The 21,609-nt window shown below is 43.8% G+C and overlaps 1 protein-coding gene across 15 annotated transcripts in view; it reads left to right on the top strand.

Moving 5' to 3' along the window:
• Positions 1-21,609, top strand: part of tns1b (tensin 1b) — a 173,932-nt gene that overhangs the window by 79,772 nt on the left and 72,551 nt on the right. For 14 of the 15 annotated variants that reach the window (XM_030427833.1, XM_030427822.1, XM_030427829.1 and 11 more), the window contains exon 4: positions 21,048-21,086. In XM_030427833.1, coding sequence (XP_030283693.1) covers positions 21,048-21,086 — 39 coding nt within the window. Of the gene's footprint in view, positions 1-1,874; positions 2,735-21,047; positions 21,087-21,609 lie in introns of those variants that run through there. The other variant, XM_030427831.1, reaches the window with a different exon arrangement.

Below are 21,609 nucleotides of genomic sequence, written 5' to 3'. Positions count from 1 at the left end.
TGTTACTGTAAACCATATGTCTCCTCTCTGGCAGCCCTCCCTTCCTTCCTGGCTCCTTGTCATTAATAGCGAATTAAATAACGCTTACCGAGCCGACATCTGGCGAACAGCTAAAGGTGTTACTTTCGGAGCGACCTTCCATGTAATTGCTTCCGAGAAACATCAAAGACGGCGGCCATTCTTTCCATGTTGCGGCATCGTACTGAGCCTGCCGCAAATTTGTACCCAGCATTCTTCAGTAATGTCCCTTTTGTTGGCTACTGGATAATAGCCGGTGAGGGTGTGGAGACAAATTAAAATGCCAGAACTCTCACTTTAAGACTACCTCCAAGTGAGATTAAAGCCAGGCGTTGTAAGCTGCTAATCAATATCTTTATCGGCACTTTTACTGATTTGAATCAGCGTCATTTTCAGCAGTGAAAGCGTGAAGTATCACAGGACAAACTTTATGATTTTTTTTTTATTACAGTTGAATGTTTTATGACTTTTTCTTTGTACACAAAAGACGTATTACTCTCGAGTTTCGTTCAAAGATTCACGAGCGGCGATTTGTTTGCTGACAATTACCAGTTTAGAAGGCATCCACATTCAGATGAGCTCATCTACCTTTTAAGCCAATTTCTGAGTCCTTTAGTTAGTTATTTCTCAGCTGGATCACACAAAAAACTTGGATGGATCTCAGCCCAGAATAGACCCCATTAACGTTTTGGTCCAGATCCAAATAAAGAGACGGATCCAGTTTTTTTTTGCTTCAAGTTTATTTGAAATCAAGCAGTTATAGGTGGATTAAAGTTCAGAGTGATACGGGGCTGTCGAGTTTGGTATCGGATTAGGCTTGATGTTCAACCAAGAGGACTGTTGGACTTTGGTGTTCTGAGTTTGAACTTTGAAATCTGTTTGCAACTTTTATAAAGGGCTTGACGGCGCTTATTAGGTTTCATCAGCTGCTTTAAATGTCAGAAAGTGACGCAATTTTGTCTTTATTCCTCATGATATTATGTTTTGCCTGCTGCAACGAAAGATTATTTTCATCGCCAAATAATCACTTTCTGGTGGATTGATTAGTAATTTGATTATTCCGATGATGGCTAGTATTCAACAAAGCTGAATCCTAAAACTGAAAAACAAGAAGTAGCGATCTTCACATTTAGCATGTAGCTTCATCTGATTCGCTCTTTGCTTTAATGCCAACAGGTGTTTCTTTAAATAACCAGGTGCTGATCAGCAGAGAAATCCAACAAGGTCACATTCCCCGATACAGATACAGAAAAGCAGCGATGAAAGCAACAATTCCACTGCACAAAATTATAAACTATGTTACAATTTTGTACAAGATAATGAGATACAATTTGATAGTTGATAACAAATTGATTGATTGATTAATGATTGCAGCTGTATACACATTAAAAAGAGAAACTTTCTTGCAGGCTGAACTGTATTCAACAACAAGGACAGAAGTCAGTGATCAGCAGTTTCTTGGACTTCCTTACTGTTACCGTACTCCACAGTGTTGTGCACGTTTCCAGCCCATAATCTTAAGTTCACATGCGTATCTCATCATATCAGCCAATCAGGACACAGTCTGAGGATTTATTGGCGTTGTGAGCTGAGAGACAGAGCGAGCTGCCGACTGATAAGTATGTATCTCCACGCTGCTGTTGACACTGTTTGACTTTGGAGTTTGCCGTGAAGTCAATGGATTCATTCATGGTTGCCGTCTGTCTCTCTGCAGCTGTAGAGGGAGTGTGAGTATTAGTGTGTGTGTGTGTGTGTGTGTGTGTGTGTGTGTGTGTGTGTGAGAGAGAAAGTCAGGGAAAGAAACGGGTGGACGAGAGAGAGAGAGAGTGAGAGAGAGAGAGGGGGGAGCGACTCATATTTAACCTGTAACTTGAGAAGCTGATAACAAGGAGAGAATGAAGAATGAGCTCGTGAGGACGGAGTGTGTGTGTGTGTGAAAGAGAACGAAAGACAGTGAGATAGAGAAAGAAAAGATCCGTGCTTTCTGTTTCACCAGTCTCACGTCCTGTCCTCCTCCTCCTCCTCCTCCTCCTCCTCCTGATCTCCCTGGGAAATTCACTTCAATATTTTTTCCCCTTTTTTCGCGTTACTCGTGTGTCTCCCTCGTTTGGGAGGAGGGTGAAAACGGTTCTCAACAAGAGGGGAGGAGGAAAAAAGAGAGGGAAACGGCTATAGCTCGTAGCCAGACTTTGCCTTGCTTATTCAGCGCCGAGTGCTGCAGTGCGCCGTTTCCAGTTGTGGGGATGTTGAGATTTGCCTTTGGCTGCACTTCTCCCCACACATAAAGACTCTTTAGACATTTTTATGCTCATTTTCTTGGAGGAGGAGGAGGAGGAGGAGGAGGAGTGAGAGAGGGAGAGACCAGCCAGACCTATTAGCCTGGAGCCTGAAACACACACACCAACTCTCTCTCTCTCTCTCTCTCTCTCTCTGACACACTTGTACACTCCTCCAGCTCCGCGCTGCACCAAGGTAACAGAGAGTGGATTTTTTTTTGTAGCTGTAGCCATCTGGACGGAGCGCAGAGGAAAAGCCTCTCTGCTGCACGGAGAGGGGGGAAAAGGGAAAGGACGATGCAGCACTAAAAGAAAAAAACAAAAAAAAAACAACAACACAAGGCGGACAGAGAAAAACCCCAAAGAGCGAAAGAGAGGAACGACACACACACGCACTCACTCACACACACTGAGACAGGATGGCCACCGCAGTGTTTCAGGTAAGGAGTGTGTGAAGGCTGGATGTCCCAAGTGTTGGCTGTGCACAGTGAAACCCTCCGCAGTGTGGACCGGATTTATTTGGAGGGACGTAGAGGAAAGATGAAATATCCTCAGATGTGTGTTTTCTCTGGCTCGTATGTAACCTGGCAGAGGTGCTCCTTCATGTTTGCAGGTTTGATGAACTGTGTGTGAGGGATTCTTGTTCTGCGTTCACACAGTAGATGTACAGTTTTCTATGTGCGTTTCGTGTTACGGATGAGTGCACTCTGACTCCTGTATGTTCGCTTTGGCTCGCACGGATGACAGGAATGTGTGGAAACCGAGCATGTCAGAGCGACGGATCGGATATTTGTGATTGTTGGATTAGTGCAGAGTTTGTGTGTGTGTGTTTATGTACATGAAGCACTGCTGCTTGTTTCTGGACTGCTCGTGTCTGTGTGTGGTCTCCTCGGATAACCATGTTTTGTGGTTGGTGGCCGATGGTCATAGCTGGAATGACAGTGGTGGCGTACATCTCCTCTTGTTTTCGGTCCTCTCTTCTCTTTAAAAAGTGCTATGCCATCCATCGATAATGTCTTATATTTCTCATGTGAACCAGAAAGTGTGTGTGTGTGTGTGTGTGTGTTAGCTTTTCCCCCCACTGATGTCAGTGCTGGTGTGTCTGCAGCCGCAGTGTTTCACAATAGGACCTTGCAAAAAAGTTGTTGCACAGAGATCATCGCCCCAGGCGTGAGAAAACCCGACAGCACTTTGGGAATTTTTGGCACGCAGACTGAGTTACAACTGCCTCCAATTTGCTGCAAATTGAGGAGAAAAAGAATATGTGCATAGTGTGAAAACATAGAAGGTATTCTTTAACAGATTAGCAGAGCAGCACTGTACGCTCACAGCTGTGATTATCCCTGTTAACCCTCTCCGTGTGGGTGTCTGGATTCTTATTGGATTTATTTTCTTTCAGCAGGATGTCGAGCTGCCAGGACCACATTACACTCGGTGTACTCCTTCAGATATGGCTCTAATGAACGCATTAATGTACTGTTGTTCAGTACTGCGGTTAGGTCCCATTTGTTACGTACGGTATGGACCCTGTAACCTCACAGTGTGAACAGCCCATACTGTACATGGGAACTTCATTAGATGGCCCAGAAGCCAACCAGAACTCCTCTAGTGGGGCTGGTTTGTGGTAATTACATTAAAGATGTTTTTCAGGATTAAACCCCGTGTGAGTAGGGTTAGGGTTACTTATTAAGGATGTTTGACAAACAGCTAAACTGTGTGTGTGTGTGTGTGTGTGTGTATCGATGAAATGACAAACCTGCATCAGGGGATTGATTAGTGATTGCTGGCCACTTGAGGGCAGCACTATAAGCTGCAATCACAACAGTATTATCACCTTATAAAACTGTTATGTGTAATGTAGCCAACAGTTATTTTTTGTTTCCAAACAATCTCCAGGGAAATGTGATGCCTCAATAACTAAATAGCTTGATTGCCATTGAATCCTAAAATTACAAATATCACCTTTTCCAAAACAACATGACCAACGACAGCCGTACCAGAGTTCTGTGATTTGGTCACAGTTTGGTTGCAACCACTTTGAATCCTTTTCCAGTAGATTTTTAAAGATTTGATGAATATAAAAGGTTTTCGTATCAACAAAAAACTTCAGTCAATCAAAATTGCCAGCCCAGCTCTTTCATTGTTGATAAAACGTCCAGTAAAATGTAACAGAAGTTGCTGGAGACCCCCAACCATCCACTCAAAATTCTCCAATTGGTCCTCCCACCCCAGTTTGAAAACCACTGCTGCATTGTGTAATAGTTGACATCAGCCTTATCGTGACTGGTAAGATGTGTGACCCACACATTCCTTGGAAGCACTACTTATCCAACATAAATGTAACACAGCACTGTCCTGCCCGGACAGCCGCATTACCCACGAGTCCTGGTTGTGTGGGAATGGCGTACATCCACTGGCAGCGTGCCCGTGGCGGACTGGATTTCAGAGGAGACATTTTTCATCATTACCATCTGCCCGGCAAACAGTGCTCCAGTCAACCTCCGTCCCTCCTTTAGGCAACGCTTGATAGATGCCTGACCACAGTTACACACAACCACACAAGCAGCCAGGACAGGCACATAGAAAGGTTTGGGGAGAGTGTGTGTGTGTGTGTGTGTGTGTGCGTTCCTGGGATTAGGGATAAGGCAGTGGTCCATGACCATATAAAACCACCAGCATGAATTCTCATGCTTCTCTGCTGATGTAATCCTTTCTCGGAGTGTGTGTGTGTCTGTGTTTCAGACACAGTTTAACCTCCCGCCTTACTGTGTAATGTAAAAGAGAGCGTTTTATCGTTTTTCTCACTGAAACAAAACACACTGCGACTGTGCAAAGTGCTTGTGTTTGATGGATGTTGGTCTTAAAAATTCGATATAAAACTGGAAGCTTTGTTTCACTTCACAATGCCACAGACACCACCATCTCCTCTCTTGTTTCCCCTCTCATTTAAATATGGATGTACGGATTGTGAGAGCCAGTTTTAAAGATCACGCCACATTTAACAAGAGGAGACATTCATCAGTGATGCTTAATGTGTGGAAAGTGCTCGATCTGTATTGTGAGATCTTCCCTGAATCTGTTTAAAGAAAACAAATGTGCAGAAGGTTTGCTCAGTGTTTCGTACACGCCAGTAGTTATGTCAGCTCCTTGTCAAGGCTAGGTTGATTCGCCCAAGGTAGCCGTCAAGACTAGCTTGGTTTGGCTCAATGATACGATGGTGGGGCTCCGTGTAATTGCCCTTCCAGCATATGTCAGTCTGTACAACCACATGTCTAGTTGTCAAGTAACCTCATGTCAGATTGTCTGAAGATTGTTCTGCTGCCCTGTTGTTCTCTGTTGTTCAGTCTGCACAACTGTTGGAGCTACGTTTAGTTTCCCTTTACAGCAGATTTCAGTCCCTATAACCGTATGTAGTTGTCTAGCAACCTCATGTCAGCCTGTGATCAGGCTAACCTGTTTTTAAGGTATGTTTGAAATCTGACTCCTGGTGGAATTTCTTCCAAATTTGGCACAAATGGCCGCTTGGACTCGAGGATGAACCAGTCAGAGTTTGAGTGGTCAAAGGTCAAGTTCACTGTCGTAAAGCACCTCGTAAAAAACGCATTTTTCACTTCACAATTGTTCAACGTCTTAGCTCAAGAAAAGCAACTTGACCTGGTGCACGGAGGCGTTCAACAAGGCGGTACTTTTTATTTGCTGGATGATGGCGCCAAAACTGGGTCTGTTTTAAAGAAGCATAACAAGGAGAAAGCAATGGATGGATGGACTGAGATAGACAGATGGATGGATGGACTGAGATAGATAGATAGATAGATAGATAGATAGTGTGCATCGTTTGAATTTCTTGTACCCTCACAAAACGCCCTGCAGGACTGAATTGTGTGCACAGCAGTTTGTTTATACCCTTTGTCCTCTGGACTGAATGCTGGCACATGCTGTGAACCTGCAATACATTAGCAACATAAATAACCTATGGCTGTGCCAAAGCATCATGCCTTACAGTCGGGCTTTTAGTATAATTAATAGCATCCAATGAGAGCACAGTAAAAGCTTCGCATTTTTCAAGGGCGTCTCATAATGCCTCACTTATGGTAGTTACTTAGCAGGTCGTCTGGCACACATGAGAAACTGCTGTCATAGGCCCAGAGGAAGGCGTTTAAAGAGTGCATGAAGGAACATATCCGGAGACTAATGTTGCAGTTAAAACGAACACTGGACCTCTTTTTAGAATTTACTGCTCTCAGGCTGTAACTTCTCAGCACCGTCGAGACACCACAAAGCCCACCAACTTGGACCAAAACACGCCCGATCCTTCACTCAGAACTGATGTCATGTTTTTCGCTTTAATTTTTTGGTTTTTTCTTTTGTGCCACAAATCAAACTCACTCTGACCAAAGCTAAGCGCAGAATCGGGTTTTCGGGGTTTTGTATTTCAGACTTTTTTGGGTAGAAAGTTGTGATCGCTCAAGCTCGACTCTGAATGAAACCACTTTACCGCAATCTCTGTTTGTCCTTCGATGGTGCCAGCACGCTCAGACGGGAGCTTTCTGCAGACCCTCACAGTCTAATACCCCTTAAATAGAGAAAGTCTTTATAATGCCCCTCAAAAGAGGAACATTATACTGCAACATTTAATGACGGCTAATCTTTTAAATGACTCCATGCAATCAAGCTTGAAGCCTGGTATAATGGCTCTCACAGTCGAGGAACGTATTTAAGAAAGAGGGAGAAAAAAAGAAACTCTCCCAGGCTTCGACGCAGCTTTACAGTTTGCCGGCTTTACGTTTTTGATCGCCAGACGACATCGTTCTCCGTTTGCAGAGACAACACCAAGATGGCTGCCCAAACAACTGGCTCCCGCTGTCTGCTTATTCACGTGTTCTAGCTGTAGCAGAGGATGCAGTCATGTTGAAGACGGCCTTACTTGACCCTCGCACGGCTCCGTCTCGGGAACACAGACCTGGTTGTGCTTCAAAGCAACATGATGCTTATTGAATGTGGCTCCTCCAATGAAACTCAGCTGAAGTTTTGCGATGTTTTAAGCCATGTGGGGAGTTTTCAGTTCACAGATCTATAGATTCTTTTCTGCTTTTGTTGCCCTGATGCCCTCAGATAGACAGGCTGTTGGTGAAGAGCCTTTTTCTGGTTAAATTTCAGCGTGTTTTGGAGAAAAATGCCCTTCAGCTGGTGAAGCTTAACGTCTCACGGACATTTATCTTTGTTTTGATGTATGTGTATTGTATGGAACGATGTGGACATTCTTTTGGTAGTTTGTACCAGTTTGTACCAGTTTGGTACCAACAGAAAAGGATAAAAAGGTTGAATTTTCCAACAATTTACAGAGAAACGTTTGTGTCTGTTTTCAGTCTCAGTCTTTAAACCATCTAAGGGTAATTTTGCCTTGTAACTGGTTAGAGGATGATTAGACTGTTTTACCATCTGAGTAGTTTGGGGGAAGAGTCCGTTTCTCCCTCCTCTAGAGCTGGGTATCAGCACAGATTATTCAAATCAAATATTGGTTTATTTAGTGATGTTTTTTTCTTAGTTCTTGACTTTTTAATCACATTCCTTTGTCTGCGTGCAATAACTTAGGAGTCACATGCAATTTGGTGAAACCCCCGTAAAGTGACGCCCTCTCTGGATGGACTTAACGATTGCTCTGAATAATTTTCTAAAGGCAACAGCGAATGGGGAAATGCTAAAACTTGACCGATGCTGTAACTTCAACCCTCACTCACTCAGTCAGTCGTGGACAAACGCGCTCGTAGGACCGGTCACGCTGTCGCCATCCAGTCAAAAAAAGATGAAAAGATGCCAATATTTGCTGTTCCAGTCACACATTAGTTTGTTTTGAAACGAACATTGACTTAAATGTTCTTTGTAGGTCTGCAGGATGATGGAGGAAGTCACCGTTTGTCAAGACTTTTTGGTGTCAAAGCAAATCTGTTGTATGGAAATACTTCGCCGTTGCTAAAGCAGAAAAAAAGACAGAACAATGAGGATGTTTTAGTTCGGTGGTTTTCACCCCTGTGAGCTGACCTGCTCCACGACCCCGCTCCCAGTTTTCACTGTGTTCAGTGTGTTTGTTCAGGAGGCAGCAGAGAGACGAGGGGTTTGTGATGTCATATCTCAGGACTTCACCTCCGACACCACACAAGTCTGTTTCTATCCCGACTCATTTACTTTGGATTTCAGCTGTTGATTTTAATTCGTGGATGTGAATCTGATGGACTCTGACAAGCAGCCATCGCTTTGAACCTCGGCGGTCACATCTTACATCACTGCACACAGCAACTTTTGAGATTTATGGCAGGTTTTGAGAGGAGCAGCTCCTGGCTGTTCTCTAAAGGCCTCAACTTAGAACGTTATTGGAAAACTGTGGAACAGCCACCGGGAAGGAATGGAGTGGGTGGGGGCTTTTTTTTCCACCCTGTTTTTCCCCCTCAGGTTTCCTAAACTAACAGGTTCAGACTTTCTTTCATCATTGCATCTGATAACATCTTTATGACTTTGATATAACAACCGTTTACCGTGTAACTCTGGTTTCAAAACGTAAAGAAACAACACATATATCATTGAATCCTGTCCATGGATGAGTTTGAACGTATAGTTTTTTTTTATGAATTATGAAATGAAATGTACTTTTTTTTACTGTAAACATGGAAAATATTCAGACTTTGCACGATGCATCTATTGAAATGAGTTTGCTTTGATTCATATTCACTTCAATCAGTTAAAAACTGCTGAAACTGCAGTTCCCATATGATTGAGCATCCATGTGAACGCTATGTGAAATATGCGCCGTGTGTGTGTGTGTGTGTGTGTTGGTGTGTGTGTTGGTGTGTGTGTGTGTGCCAGCAGTCGACCTAGAGGGGCGGAGAGGTTATTTTCTTTATTTTTTCTTCTTCTTATCAAGGCTTCACGTCTCTCCGAGGAATGTTTATAGAAAGCAGACCCGTTTCCTCAGATTGGCCAGAGAGCCCTCATATTGTTGTTTGCCTTCCGTGGCTGATTGATGGAGAAGGGGGGCTTGGTCTCGATCAGAAAGACAGGAAACATCGGTGCCAGGTTCCCAAATCTTTACAAGCAGCTGCGACTGGAGGACCGGCACGCTAAAAAGATGAGGAGACGTTTGTCTGGATCGACATATTAGATGCGTTTAGCTTCCCATGTTTTGCGTGACTTTTTCTGTGAATGATCATGTTCTCTGTTACCCACGTGGATTTCTACGTCAAAAGAAGACTGTGAAGACTTATTTTAACTGCTGTTTAAATGCTGCAAATCAAAATTTAATGCTCCAGCTTGTTTATGACCTGCTAATGGCAGTGTTGATTTCTGCCTTTCGGGACATATTATTCATATTTATTATAGTAATATTTGTGCTGGAAACCCCGGTGCAGCAGTGATTAGTGCCTGCAGGAGTCTGGTTATGCAGATCTGACAGCGTATCAGTATTCTTTCAGTCGATGTCATGTTCATAGTGGATGTCAAAACGAGATTCTTACAAATAATCCTTACACAATCTCTTTTCTAACATTTCCCATATTCGACCTGACACGTGCACGAGGAAAACCATTTTGTATGGGGTTGAAAGAAGATTACACAGGAGGCAGAGGAGAGACTTTGGCGGGCTTAAATGTGAAACCCAAACCTGCTCATCCATCTGTCATTAGATGCAGTAAAGTGTGTGGGTGTGAGGGCGGGTTGTTGTGGTTGTAAGATCCTCGCATGTTAACATAACGCTGTGATATTCTTCCCTCCGAGGGGCTTTTTTTTCCCCCCTCCTCCTGAAGTTAGCAGCTCATCTTGTCGTGGTGTGTTAAATGTCAGCACAGGCTCGTCTCAGCTTGTCCGATTTCCCTCCTCACAACAACACGCTGAGACACTCCTCATGCAGAGTCGATACGGACAAAACGAAACAATATCACCACAAAGTCCATTTCATGGTCTGTTCTGGAGCTTTCGGTCAGATCGCATGATGCTCGTCCACTGCAAGAATAAATGTTCGAAATGTACAAGTCAGGTTCAGTTTGACCTGATCACAGTCCTGCACTTATGAACTGGTTAGGTTTGGTAACAAAAAGCAGTTGGTGATGGTTCTGGCTCTGAATTTTTGGTTCTAGCACCACAAACTCGACTAGAAACTGTCCCCACGTCTTGTCAAAAATATTCATTGGTTTCATGCTTACGAATGATGAAACACCAGCTCAAACATTGGTCTCTTGCTCGGCAGTGGTCTGACGGTCTTGTTGAATATATTCAGTGGTGTGACGCTGACAGATGTTGACATACTGTTTCCAATAGTGGTTTATAAATATTCAGTGGTTTCATGCTTACAAATGCTGAGATGCCGTTGAAAACAGCGGTCTCTCGGTATGCAGCCCTCTCCTGTCTTGTTGAAAATGTTCAGTGGTTTCATGCTTACGAATGATGAAACACTAGCTCAAACATTGGTCTCTTGCTCGGCAGCGGTCTGACGGTCTTGTTGAATATATTCAGTGGTGTGACGCTGACAGATGTTGACATGCTGTTTCCAATAGTGGTTTATAAATATTCAGTGGTTTCATGCTTACAAATGCTGAGATGCCGTCGCAAACAGTGGTCTCTCGTTATGAAGCCATCTCCTGTCTTGTTAAAAATGTTCAGTGGTTTCTCATTTACAAATGCTGAAACACTAGCTCAAACATTGGTCTCTTGCTCTGCAGCCGTCTTACGCTTGTTCAAAATATTCAGTGGTTTCATGCTTACAAATGATGAAACACTAGCTCAAACATTGGTCTCTTGCTCGGCAGCGGTCTGACATCTTGTTGAATACATTCCGTGGTGTGACGCTGACAGATGTTGACATGCTGTTTCCAATAGTGGTTTATCAATATTCAGTGGTTTCATGCTTACAATTGATGAGATGCCGTCGCAAACAGTGGTCTCTCGTTATGCAGCCCTCTCCTGTCTTGTTAAAAATGTTCAGTGGTTTCTCATTTACAAATGCTGAAACACTAGCTCAAACATTGGTCTCTTGCTCTGCAGCCGTCTTACGCTTATTCAAAATATTCAGTGGTTTCATGCTCACAAATGCTGAAATGCCGTTGCAAACAGTGGTCTCTCGTTATGCAGCCATCTTACGCTTGTTCAAAATATTAAGTGGTTTCATGCTTACAAATGTTGACATATGATCTCGAACACGATCTTGAAACTCTGTCTAGAACAGCGGTCTCTTGCTGTGCAGCCGTCTCATCCTTCATCCGTGCAGAAAAGTAAAATAACACAATCTTCCATGTCGTCTGTGCGACTCCATTTGCTGATGAAGCCCATTTGATATGATTGAAAGCTCCGAACCAGCCACTAAATGGACCCTGTGGTGAGATTGCTCTTGTCAGCTACATCCCATTACTTTTTTGAGCCCAGTGCAGTGATATGAGATTATGGTTGAGACTGTGGTGAATCCTGCCCTCTACAATGTTAACTATTAGTTACCACAATAACTGTGAGAGCCACAGTATCATATCATGTGGTCGTCTCTCTGTGTGTTTAAGGGCACAGTGGAAGGCATACATCAAAATGTTTCATATGTTTTGGGACGAGTTTCCGACCTGGCAGTCAGTCCTGTGGTTTAAGGGTAGAATAAACTTTATAGTCCCTCTCCACTCAAATAATACGTCCTGCTTATTGTTGCTTCACTTGGACGTTTGACCGTAAATGTGGACGTTTCCACCTTCGTCCACTGAGGAGGAAGTTTCTGTGTGCTGACCTTAAATCTCAGTTTAACACATGTTTGTACAAGATGGGCTGTGACATTAAATGATCACATGATATAAAACCCCAACAGACTTCTCAGTAGGAGACTTCCAGTCATATCCAGCAGTGAAATAAACAATATTTGGATATGTGAGAGAGACGCAGATGCTTTTTAAAGACTCTTTTAAAGAGGTATTGGAACTTTTATTGTGAAGGAACTATCAGACACAATTTATTACACCAATATATTGAATGTAAAACATATCTGACGAGCATCTTTAGTATTTTCCCTGACATACACGACTTCCTTAACTCGTCAGTCCTACAATTTCTTTCCGTTTGAGTCCGTCCTGTCTGACTCGTTCTGTCCGTCAGCGCACACCCGCTCCTAACATCTCCTGTGGGTGAGCAGATGTCCAATGACATCATGTGGAAAAATGTTTTCATCCTAACATTGTCACTAAGAAACAAAATGTGCAGATGCTGTGAGACTATTATTCACTTTTGACAAGGGGCTGACGTATCCCCCCCTGTGTCTTCTCTTTTAGCGAAGCTAAGCTAAACACCTCGGAGACATTTGTGCGTCCTGCACGTGATGAGATGAATTAGATATCGATCTTCTCATCCGTCTCGGGGGTGAGACTGCAAACCAGCACTTTGCCCAAAAATGTTGAGTCGCTGTAGTGCAGAAGGACTTTAAATGGGATTGGCAGTGAAAACACATTAAATCAGTTTGCTTCTCATCAGAAACAGCACAGCAAGAAACCAGGTCTGCAAGTAAGACTTTCATTAGTGATGGAAAAAGTACCAGAAGTCGTACTTGAGTAAAAGTAAAGATATTATGTTAAAATATTACTTAAAAGTGAACATCATCCATATGAATAGTACTTGAGTAAAAGTAATTTTCTGGCGACGAATGTGGTTATCAAAAGAAGAAATACATATATTAGGCTGTGATGTAGCATGTAATCTGCAAAGTAACTAGTAATGTAATGTAGTGGATTGGATGTATACAGCAGCAGAAAAAGTCAAGTAAAACCACCTCAAAATTGTACACAACTCGAGTAATTGTACTTAGTTACATTCCATCAGAGGAACCAGTAACTAAGTACATTCACTCTGTTTTCTTGTACTTCACCTTTACTAGAATTGTAGCAAGTATTTACACATATATGTATATACTGTTTAATATAGGCTACTACTATTAGAATTAGTGGTTTCAATAGATACATTCTACTTTGGCTCTGATGCAGCATGTAATCTGCAAAGTAACTAGTAACTATCTGAAGTTATCGCTTAAATGTTGCGGAGTAAACAGTATAAGATTTACCTTCAGAATGTAGTGGAATGGAAGTATGACGCTGCAGAAAGTAGAAATACTCGAGTAAAGTACAAGTACCTCAAAATGTACTTTGTTACATTCCATCAGAGGAACCAAACAAGTTATTAGAGTAACTTAGATGATTAGAAAACACTTCTTTTAACCTGGAAAGTAACTAAGTACATTCAATCTGTACAATTCTAGTAAAGGTGAAGTACAAAAAAAAGTATTTACATGTATGTATATACTGTTTAATATGGTCTACTACTATTAGAATTAGTAGTTTTAATAAATACTTTGAAAAAAAAAGTCTACTTTGGCTCTGATGCAGCATGTAATCTGCAAAGTAACTAGTAACTATCTGAAGTTATCGCTTAAATGTTGCAGAGTAAACAGTATAAGATTTGCCTTCAGAATGTAGTGGAATGGAAGTATGATGTTGCAGAAAGTAGAAATACTCGAGTAAAGTACAAGTAAAAAATGTACTTAGTTACATTCCATGAGTGACTTTCACTCTGGGTGTCACACGGCGTTCTTCCCCCTGAACCGTGCTCCTTTATGGCTGCCGTCTCCACCCTCCTCCTCCTCCTCCTCCTCCTCCTCCTCCTCCTCCTCCACCACTTGGCGCAGTGCCAGACAGTGAGAGCCGTGCCGAATGTGTAAATTAGCGTGCTGGTAAATACGGGCTGCGAGCTGAAAGCGCCTGGGAAGGGAACGTGACCCCCGCTGTAACTCTGGAACAAAAGAAACAAGCCGTAGCTTCTCCCCCTCGCCTCGCCAGTCAGTCCTGTCCAACAAAGCCCGATGAGACTGAACAGGCGCTCCGGGTCGGCAGAGGGGCCGCTTGAGTCCCGGCCGTGGAGAAGAAACATGGCAGGGACATGCAGAGGCCGTCGGATCCCTCCGGGGCTCAACGTGTTCACACACAGGCTGAATTACATAATGTTCTTTATTATCTTCACATTTGTTTAATACGGTTTTTATCTCTGCTCGGTTGTTTGCTGCTGCAGTGACGTTGATCTTAATCTTATAAAGTCTACACAGGTAACAGCACAAACATACAGGAGCACAACACGTGTCGATTACCTGCAGGTATAATTCTTTTATTTTTCAAGATGATGAATGAGGCTGTGGTGTTTTTAGAAGTAATGTTTCTCCACACGTCTTTAAGTGTCTCGTTTTGTTTGACCAGCAGTCAGAAACTTTGATGTCACAAAGAGAAAAGAAGCAAATGGGATGTAAACGTTGATATTTTCCTCCTCAGTAACGTGGCCATGATTTCTGGAAAGACTCGTTGCTGTTGAGTTTTTTAAAACGATGATGGCTTGCTAACTTTGCAAACTTAACTAAGCTGTCACAATCACGACCCTTCAGTCGATATGAGTAGCTGCATGTTTCCTTCTGCGTGGTGATACGGTTGGCTGGAAAGAGCTCCAACGTGATACTGCTCACAACAAGGTCTGTGGATTAATCGCTTAAATGATTTCTGGAGAGAAAAACTGCTGTTCGACTCTTTTAAATGTATTTTTCGGGGAGTAACGTCTGGTTTCATTACATTTGAGCGAAGGCAGACATCTCCGAAACTCTGCAACTCACACAAAAACAATCTTGGACTGAAAGGGAAAATATATAGTCTTGATTTTGGGGTGAACTGTCCCTTTAAAGAGGCAGAAACCGGAGGATGTTGTTTTTAATACAATAAATGCATGAAAAGAACATCAAAAATATCTGCAGATGAATTTTTTGTTGATTGACTAATTGATTAATGTGCTAATCGATGCTGCTCTCTGAAATAATGAGACTCACAGAGCTTATCGTGTATACGCAAAGACACGAAACGAGAAACAGACGCTCGTGCCCTCATTCCTCAAGCCGTCCTCCTGCTCCGAAACATAAATCAGCAGCGGTGAGACAAGTAACAGTGTTTGGAGGCTCCTGCTCCGTCTTGTGCATGTCCTGCAGTCCAATCTGCTCAATAAATCTGACATTTTCCACAACTTTCCCTGGAGGAAAAACAGGGGCCGTAACTTTTAACTGAGACGGAGACGGACGGGAGAGAGTATCTGAACAAAATGAAATGTACAGAGGGAGAAAAGAGACAAAGTTCACAAAATGAGAGATTCCCCCTCGCAAGTGATCTTCCCGTCGATAGAACAAAATAGTCATAAATCGGCGATAGCAGATCGAGATAAGGCATGGGCACTTGGACCGGAGCTCTCCCATCATTCCTCTGCGCTTTGATAACGTCCCAGTAAGTCCATACGGAGCGGCTCTCTGGCACACTCCACCATCACGGCGGCAGAGAGGCCTTCTGTTACTGGTTACGGCTCACAAATTGAATTTGCACACTGAATAGTTCTGCTGGGATGTGCCAGATGCAAGGAGCTGGATAAACATAAAAGCACTCAGGGCAGCCGTGTGTTTATACGCCAGCTCGGAGGGAAAAGGTTTTCTTTCTCAGCTGCGGCGTGCGTTCCGCGGCGGAGGCCGGCTAACCTGCGCGGCGATCGTTTCAGCCGGAGTGTGCTTCTCTCTGCGGCGATTCATCACGCCGCTGTTTGATTTCCCTGCATTAACTTTGAGAGTCCTACACGTAAAACATAGCAGGGATTTTCGCCGCGGCTTGTTTACTCAAATAATGAATCAATCCATCATTTATTTAAGGCTCGGCACCGGTCCCGTCATTAGCGCGGGTCATTATCATATTCAGACCCGAGAGACTTGCATAATTCGACGGCGTCTGGAGTGTGTCAGGGAGCTGACTGCATGCGAACGCCGTCCGGACGAGCCGGAGTCGTCTGACACGGACTTTTGTCTGCAGGAAATGGGCCCTTGTTTACTGCCGTTAACACAAGCATGTACGGAATGCAACAACACAATTAGCCTTTATTATATTACACTCATTTGAATACTCCCGATAGCATCAACACACACTCGGGCCAGGCCTCCCTCCCCACGCACAGCAGAGCCCGGACAAAGGCTGTGTGGAGGTTTTTCATCTCGACTCAAGCGGGACTCAGAAGCCGCTGGATGCATTTCTTACCATTAAAATGACTTTAATTCATTTAATCGGTTGTTTCCATGTTTGATATTTGTCATCGGTTTGTTCCGGTCTTGTCTCGTGAAAGCCTGACGGCACTCTCACATATCTCACGTGAGTACTGCATTCAAAGAAAGACTGAACGTATCCTTTTGATTGATGCATTCATAGAGGATATAAATGGCAACACCAAGAATCTATGAACGCTAAACTTAGAAACCGTCCCTGCATCACAACAAACCATGTAACAGACCCGCTGGTCCACCGTGTCACTGTCACATTTGGCCTCTGGAAACCGTGAAAACACCACGCTCTCATTCTGCAATCAAGTAAACACACAACATCCAGTTACAAGTTCAACATAAAGGCACCAGAACAACTTGATTTGGTAAAATGTCAATCCATTAGAGCTGCAACGATTAGCCGACCAGACTGAGATTAGTCACCAGCTATTTTTATCGTTGATTATTCGTTCATCATTTTTCAAACAAAAATGTCAAAAGATCTTCTTGTTCTAGCTTCTTATTTGTAAGGATTTATGGCTTCATGACAGTTTATCAGCTGAACATTTATCAGTCATCTATATAATCGCCAGAATACTTGTTGAAAGTTGAAGCCCAACAATCCATCCCATAGTTGTTGAGACATTCAACTCGCAACAACAACTACAAACCTTATCGTAAACCTTGAAGGAGCAGTCGCCATGTACCAACTTTCATGGCAATCTACCAGATACATGCTGAGACATTTCAGTCTGGAACCAAAGTGTTGAACTGACTGCGCTCCTAGCATTGATAAAAATCCTGTCCTGACAACTATCTGTTTGGTTGAAAGCACGTAAGCATCGCTTCTTCTCTCCGTGCTTTCCTTTTTTTTGTCAGGAGCATATTTCACCCGGTGGTTTCCCGCTCCTTGACCTGAAGCTAGCCCCGCTGCTAAGTGTTTGCCTGCACCTTTCACATTAATATTCCCAGTGGTTTCTGGGAGATCTTGGCTGCAACAGTGCAAAGTCCCACACCGGCAGAAGGGCTAAGAGGCAGCTACGCAGCAGTGAGGGAGAATGCGAGCTATTCTGTGGTGGGCCGACTACCTACAGCGCCCTCTCCTTCTGACCTTTCCCTCAGTGGCTTTATTACACTGGCGACACTGGCTAACTTGGCATTCGCGTCGTCTCAAACGGTTAACTCTGTTTAGCACAAATCATAAGTACGAATTTTATTAGACGTGACATTCAGCTAAATGTCAGTTGCCGTGGCCTGTTTGATGTTCGGAGAGGAGACTTGGTGAAGCGGCTCTTTGTCTTGATGTTTTGCCCTCTTGTTCGCTGGCACAGTGTCTCCGGAACGTCACATTACGAGATTAAATTTCACATTAATGCCTCACAGACACGTTATCTGATGGCTGAATCTATGAAGGAAAGGTCTCAGTCAAAGTAGAGTGTATTGTATTCATCCAGACGGCTTCATGTCCAACTTCAGGCTGGCTTTTAGCGCGGTTTGGCTTCGGGATCCTGTAAGTTGGCCTCTAGCGTGCATGGTCAGTGTTCTCTGACTGCAGGTGGAGTGTCTGGTGGAAACACTGACCAGGCCTGAGGAGTCGGTGCTGAGGCGGAGGCACCTGAAGGAGCCGGGCCTCTGAGAAGGGAACGGCATGTCGCTGTGCGTGGAGTGATAAGGATGGTGGAGGAGGAAGGAGGGGTTGGAATAACTTGTAATGGAGGTGATTCGAGCCAGACCGAGATACAGTATCCTGTCAACTCCAGACAGCCGTCACCGTGCCAGACGAATTCGCAAAAACAGAGACACATTCCAGCGGGATGCCGTCACTCAGGTCGCACAGACGACAAGGTGTTGGGCGACTGTGTCGCAGAGGAACATGCTGATCCCAAGAAATACGGAACAAAGATTGTGTTGATTCCATGTGTGTGGAATTCAGGCACGTATCAGTGTATCGGCCGCTACGAGGAACGAAAAAAGCATGAGATCTGATAAAAGGTCATTTCCTGTTTAGAGACAACATTCCTGTATTCCACATTGGGGAGCGGCTATAAAAGAGATGAAGAAAACTCTAATGACCCAAGGTGACTCACACATCCTCCACTTTATGAATCTAATCACCCATCCTAACATCGCGGTGGCAGTCGTCCAGTGGTCGTTTAGTTTGGTAAGATAGTCCAACGTCCGGCACCTCAAAAGTACAGGAGATTGGTCATCCGATCAAATTATGCTTTAACGGTCCGTAGTAACTATTAGAGACTTTGTAGCTTAAGATTCCTCAGTTGGAGCTTGAATTAGAGCCTCATCGATGAATTAGCCCGGCTTTTGGGGCCGATGCCGCCACCGACATCAGGGAGTCGGCACCTAAAAGAAGGCACACCTTAAACATATATCTGTTTAAGTGTACGCTATATTTTGAACATGTATGATGCTCTACGTTGCTGTCAGACACCTGCTGAAGGTCCGACTACAACAGCTGATCTGTGGCGTAATACAGTGAGGGGCGGGCACAGCTGAGCTTCTGCATAGGAATATGAACGTTATATGGTTGAGGTGATGTAGAGCCAAAGAAAAACTGTCTGAGGGCAATGGAAAGCACCAAAAATGTTCAAAATATAGCACGCGTTTAAACGGATATTCATGTTTTTAGGTGGCTAAGGTACGTCTTGCTGTCGGTGCTATTTTGCAGCACAGTGCTTCCCAGTTTGGAGGATTCTGCTTCCTGGTGAAATCCTGTAAATATCTATGCGGCACGATATGGTAAAAACAAATCACATTACGCTTGCTATGTGATAATTTTCTTTTCCACTGAAGACGTGAATAATTAAATCATGATGATGTGACATTTGGCTGAAGTCTGAACCAAACAAAAACGTCTTTCTGCATCTGGAGAATAAGATTTGCAGGCCAGGACATCTCTGCGGCACCACAGTGCTTCATTATAATGCCGTTTGTCACACGATGTGCCTCGCAGCTTCTGGGATTTCAGTATTGCTAAACTACGATCAGAACATGGCTGTGATATGTTACAAATGGGTGTAGCTCAGCCTGATTAGAAGTTCAATGAAAGGCAAAAAGGCAAAACCTCAAGACGTGCTCACGAGGGCCAGCATTGGATTTTATTTTCGCGGGCAGACGGGGGAATGTGCCTCCTTCAACAGTAACACAAAGCAGACCCCAGCGCAGCAGAGGGCTTTCTGTTCAAGCAATGACACAATTAGTCCTGGATAAGGAGAGCGGCGGAGCGGTGGCAAAGATGAAAGGTGCTTTCAGAGGTCAACGGTGGTGATAACCCCCGAGGCCTAATCTCTCAAAGCTAAAACAGACACAGTGGTATGATGGTTATAGAAGAAGGATGCAAACGCCAACTGGAATCGTGAAGCGGTCCTGCGCCGCGTTTGTCAGCTGTCGAAAATTAAGTTTGCGGGGATTTTTTCTGGTGTGCGCCGTTCAGAAACATGATGGTGAAACGGCACCAAAGTGACAGTTTACAGACGTCGCACAGGAAGGAAACATCAGTGGTGACATCCTGTTTGTCTCCATCCTCATCGAGCTGGCATCTTTTTCTGGAGGCTCCTCATTTGAATCTTCTGTTCGAGGCCATTATCATTATACCCTTCCTGTTTACTGGCCTCGGTCCTCATGCTGCCGCTCCGAGCATCGCAGGATGATTGTGGAAACTGTCGACTGGTAATCGGATTAGGCCCGGCCACTTGACAGATCATGAGATCTGTTGGAGCGGTCCCACCACTGACCGGCTTCTCTCGATTCAACAACAAGATCTTACAGCATCAGAGCTGTAGATGGAGATATGAACAGTTAATTTCTTCAACCAGGTTATTGCTGTGCCAACACGTTGTCTTTAAATGTGATGTAGTCTTTGTTGTGGAAATGGTTTACCAGGGCAATTCTGATGGAGATGCCACACACAGTAACAATGTCATCTTATTTAAAGCTGCCTTGATTGATTTTTGGCCACTTGGGGGCAGCGTAACAATCTGTTGTAGCATATCCCAGTCACCTAATGCAATTAGCATCAGGGTCTTCAGTCGCCAAATGCTTCGCAGTGTTCACCAGCTAGTTGCAAACTTTGTCTGTTTGGTTCCGGGTCGGTTTTGTACACTGGAGCCACGTTTCTAGCCCAGGAACTTTACCCAGTGAACTAGGAACCTTTTGGAGGAGTTAAGAAGGCCTTTATTAGGGGACTGGGGTCTAAATTAAGTTCTGTTTAGGGGGTTGTGCTTTCAACAACAGGGTGAAGGAACCTTTTAGTTCCCTGAGAAGTAGATCCTGGAGCTACAAGTTCAATCACAGCTGAAACAATGAGCTGAAAGCTGCTAAAATGCTCCATAGAGCTGAAAAGGAGCTGCAGAGTCGGGTGAAGATTCTTTGTGGGTTTGTGGAAGTGAGCCCTTTCCCATAACACAATTATCTTTCACATAATTGATCAGTGCAGCTTTAAGTCTGATGAATATGTTCCCCTTTACTGGTTTGCTTGTGCATGTGGCTTCACTTTCCAGATATGAAGCCATAAAGCCGAAATTAAACGCAATCAATGCAGGAATTTTACCAGTCAGTTGTTTTTTATTACGCTCTTGTTTGCGATAATATCGCTGCATATAAGCAGCAACATGACTAACCAGTTCTATTTTTGCTTCTAGGTGTCTTCATCTTGTGTTCCAGCGACCAACTATGAGCTGGTAAGTAGCACTCTTTTTTTTCTCGTCTCATTTTAAGTAATTGCTTCCATGCTGTACGCACTCAGCAGGAGTCATTGGGCCCTTCGTGCTGCAGAATTATTGCAAACAGGGTTGGAAAGTAACAGCCTGTATCAGCTCCACTAACAAGGCCGTTACTATTGCAGATAATGAGTCATTATCTGCAGCCCCCCTGAGACAAACTTGTGATTTGGGGCTGTATAAATAAACCAGACTTTACATGACCTGACCGTTGTTTGGCAGCTGTGTATCTGTCGTGATAAATCTATGAAAAAAAAGTGATTTTGAAGCTTTGGGTCGGTTGGTTGCTGAGGCACAAGAAGTCATCCAGATAAGAAAGGAAAATATAAGACCGCGTCCTTGAATCTGCTATATCATGATGACGTCTTTCCGCGGTTAAAATAACACCGAACAAAGCAGGACGTAGTCTGAGTATGAAGTGATTTTGCAAGGGCAATAAAAAATATGCTTGCTCCGTTGCCTTATTTGGTATTGGCATAAGAAG

Source organism: Sparus aurata, chromosome 9 (assembly GCF_900880675.1).
Source record: "Sparus aurata chromosome 9, fSpaAur1.1, whole genome shotgun sequence".
NCBI lineage: Eukaryota > Metazoa > Chordata > Actinopteri > Spariformes > Sparidae > Sparus > Sparus aurata.
Note: the sequence above shows the minus strand (reverse complement) of the source record. Positions and strands in the feature narration are given on the sequence as shown.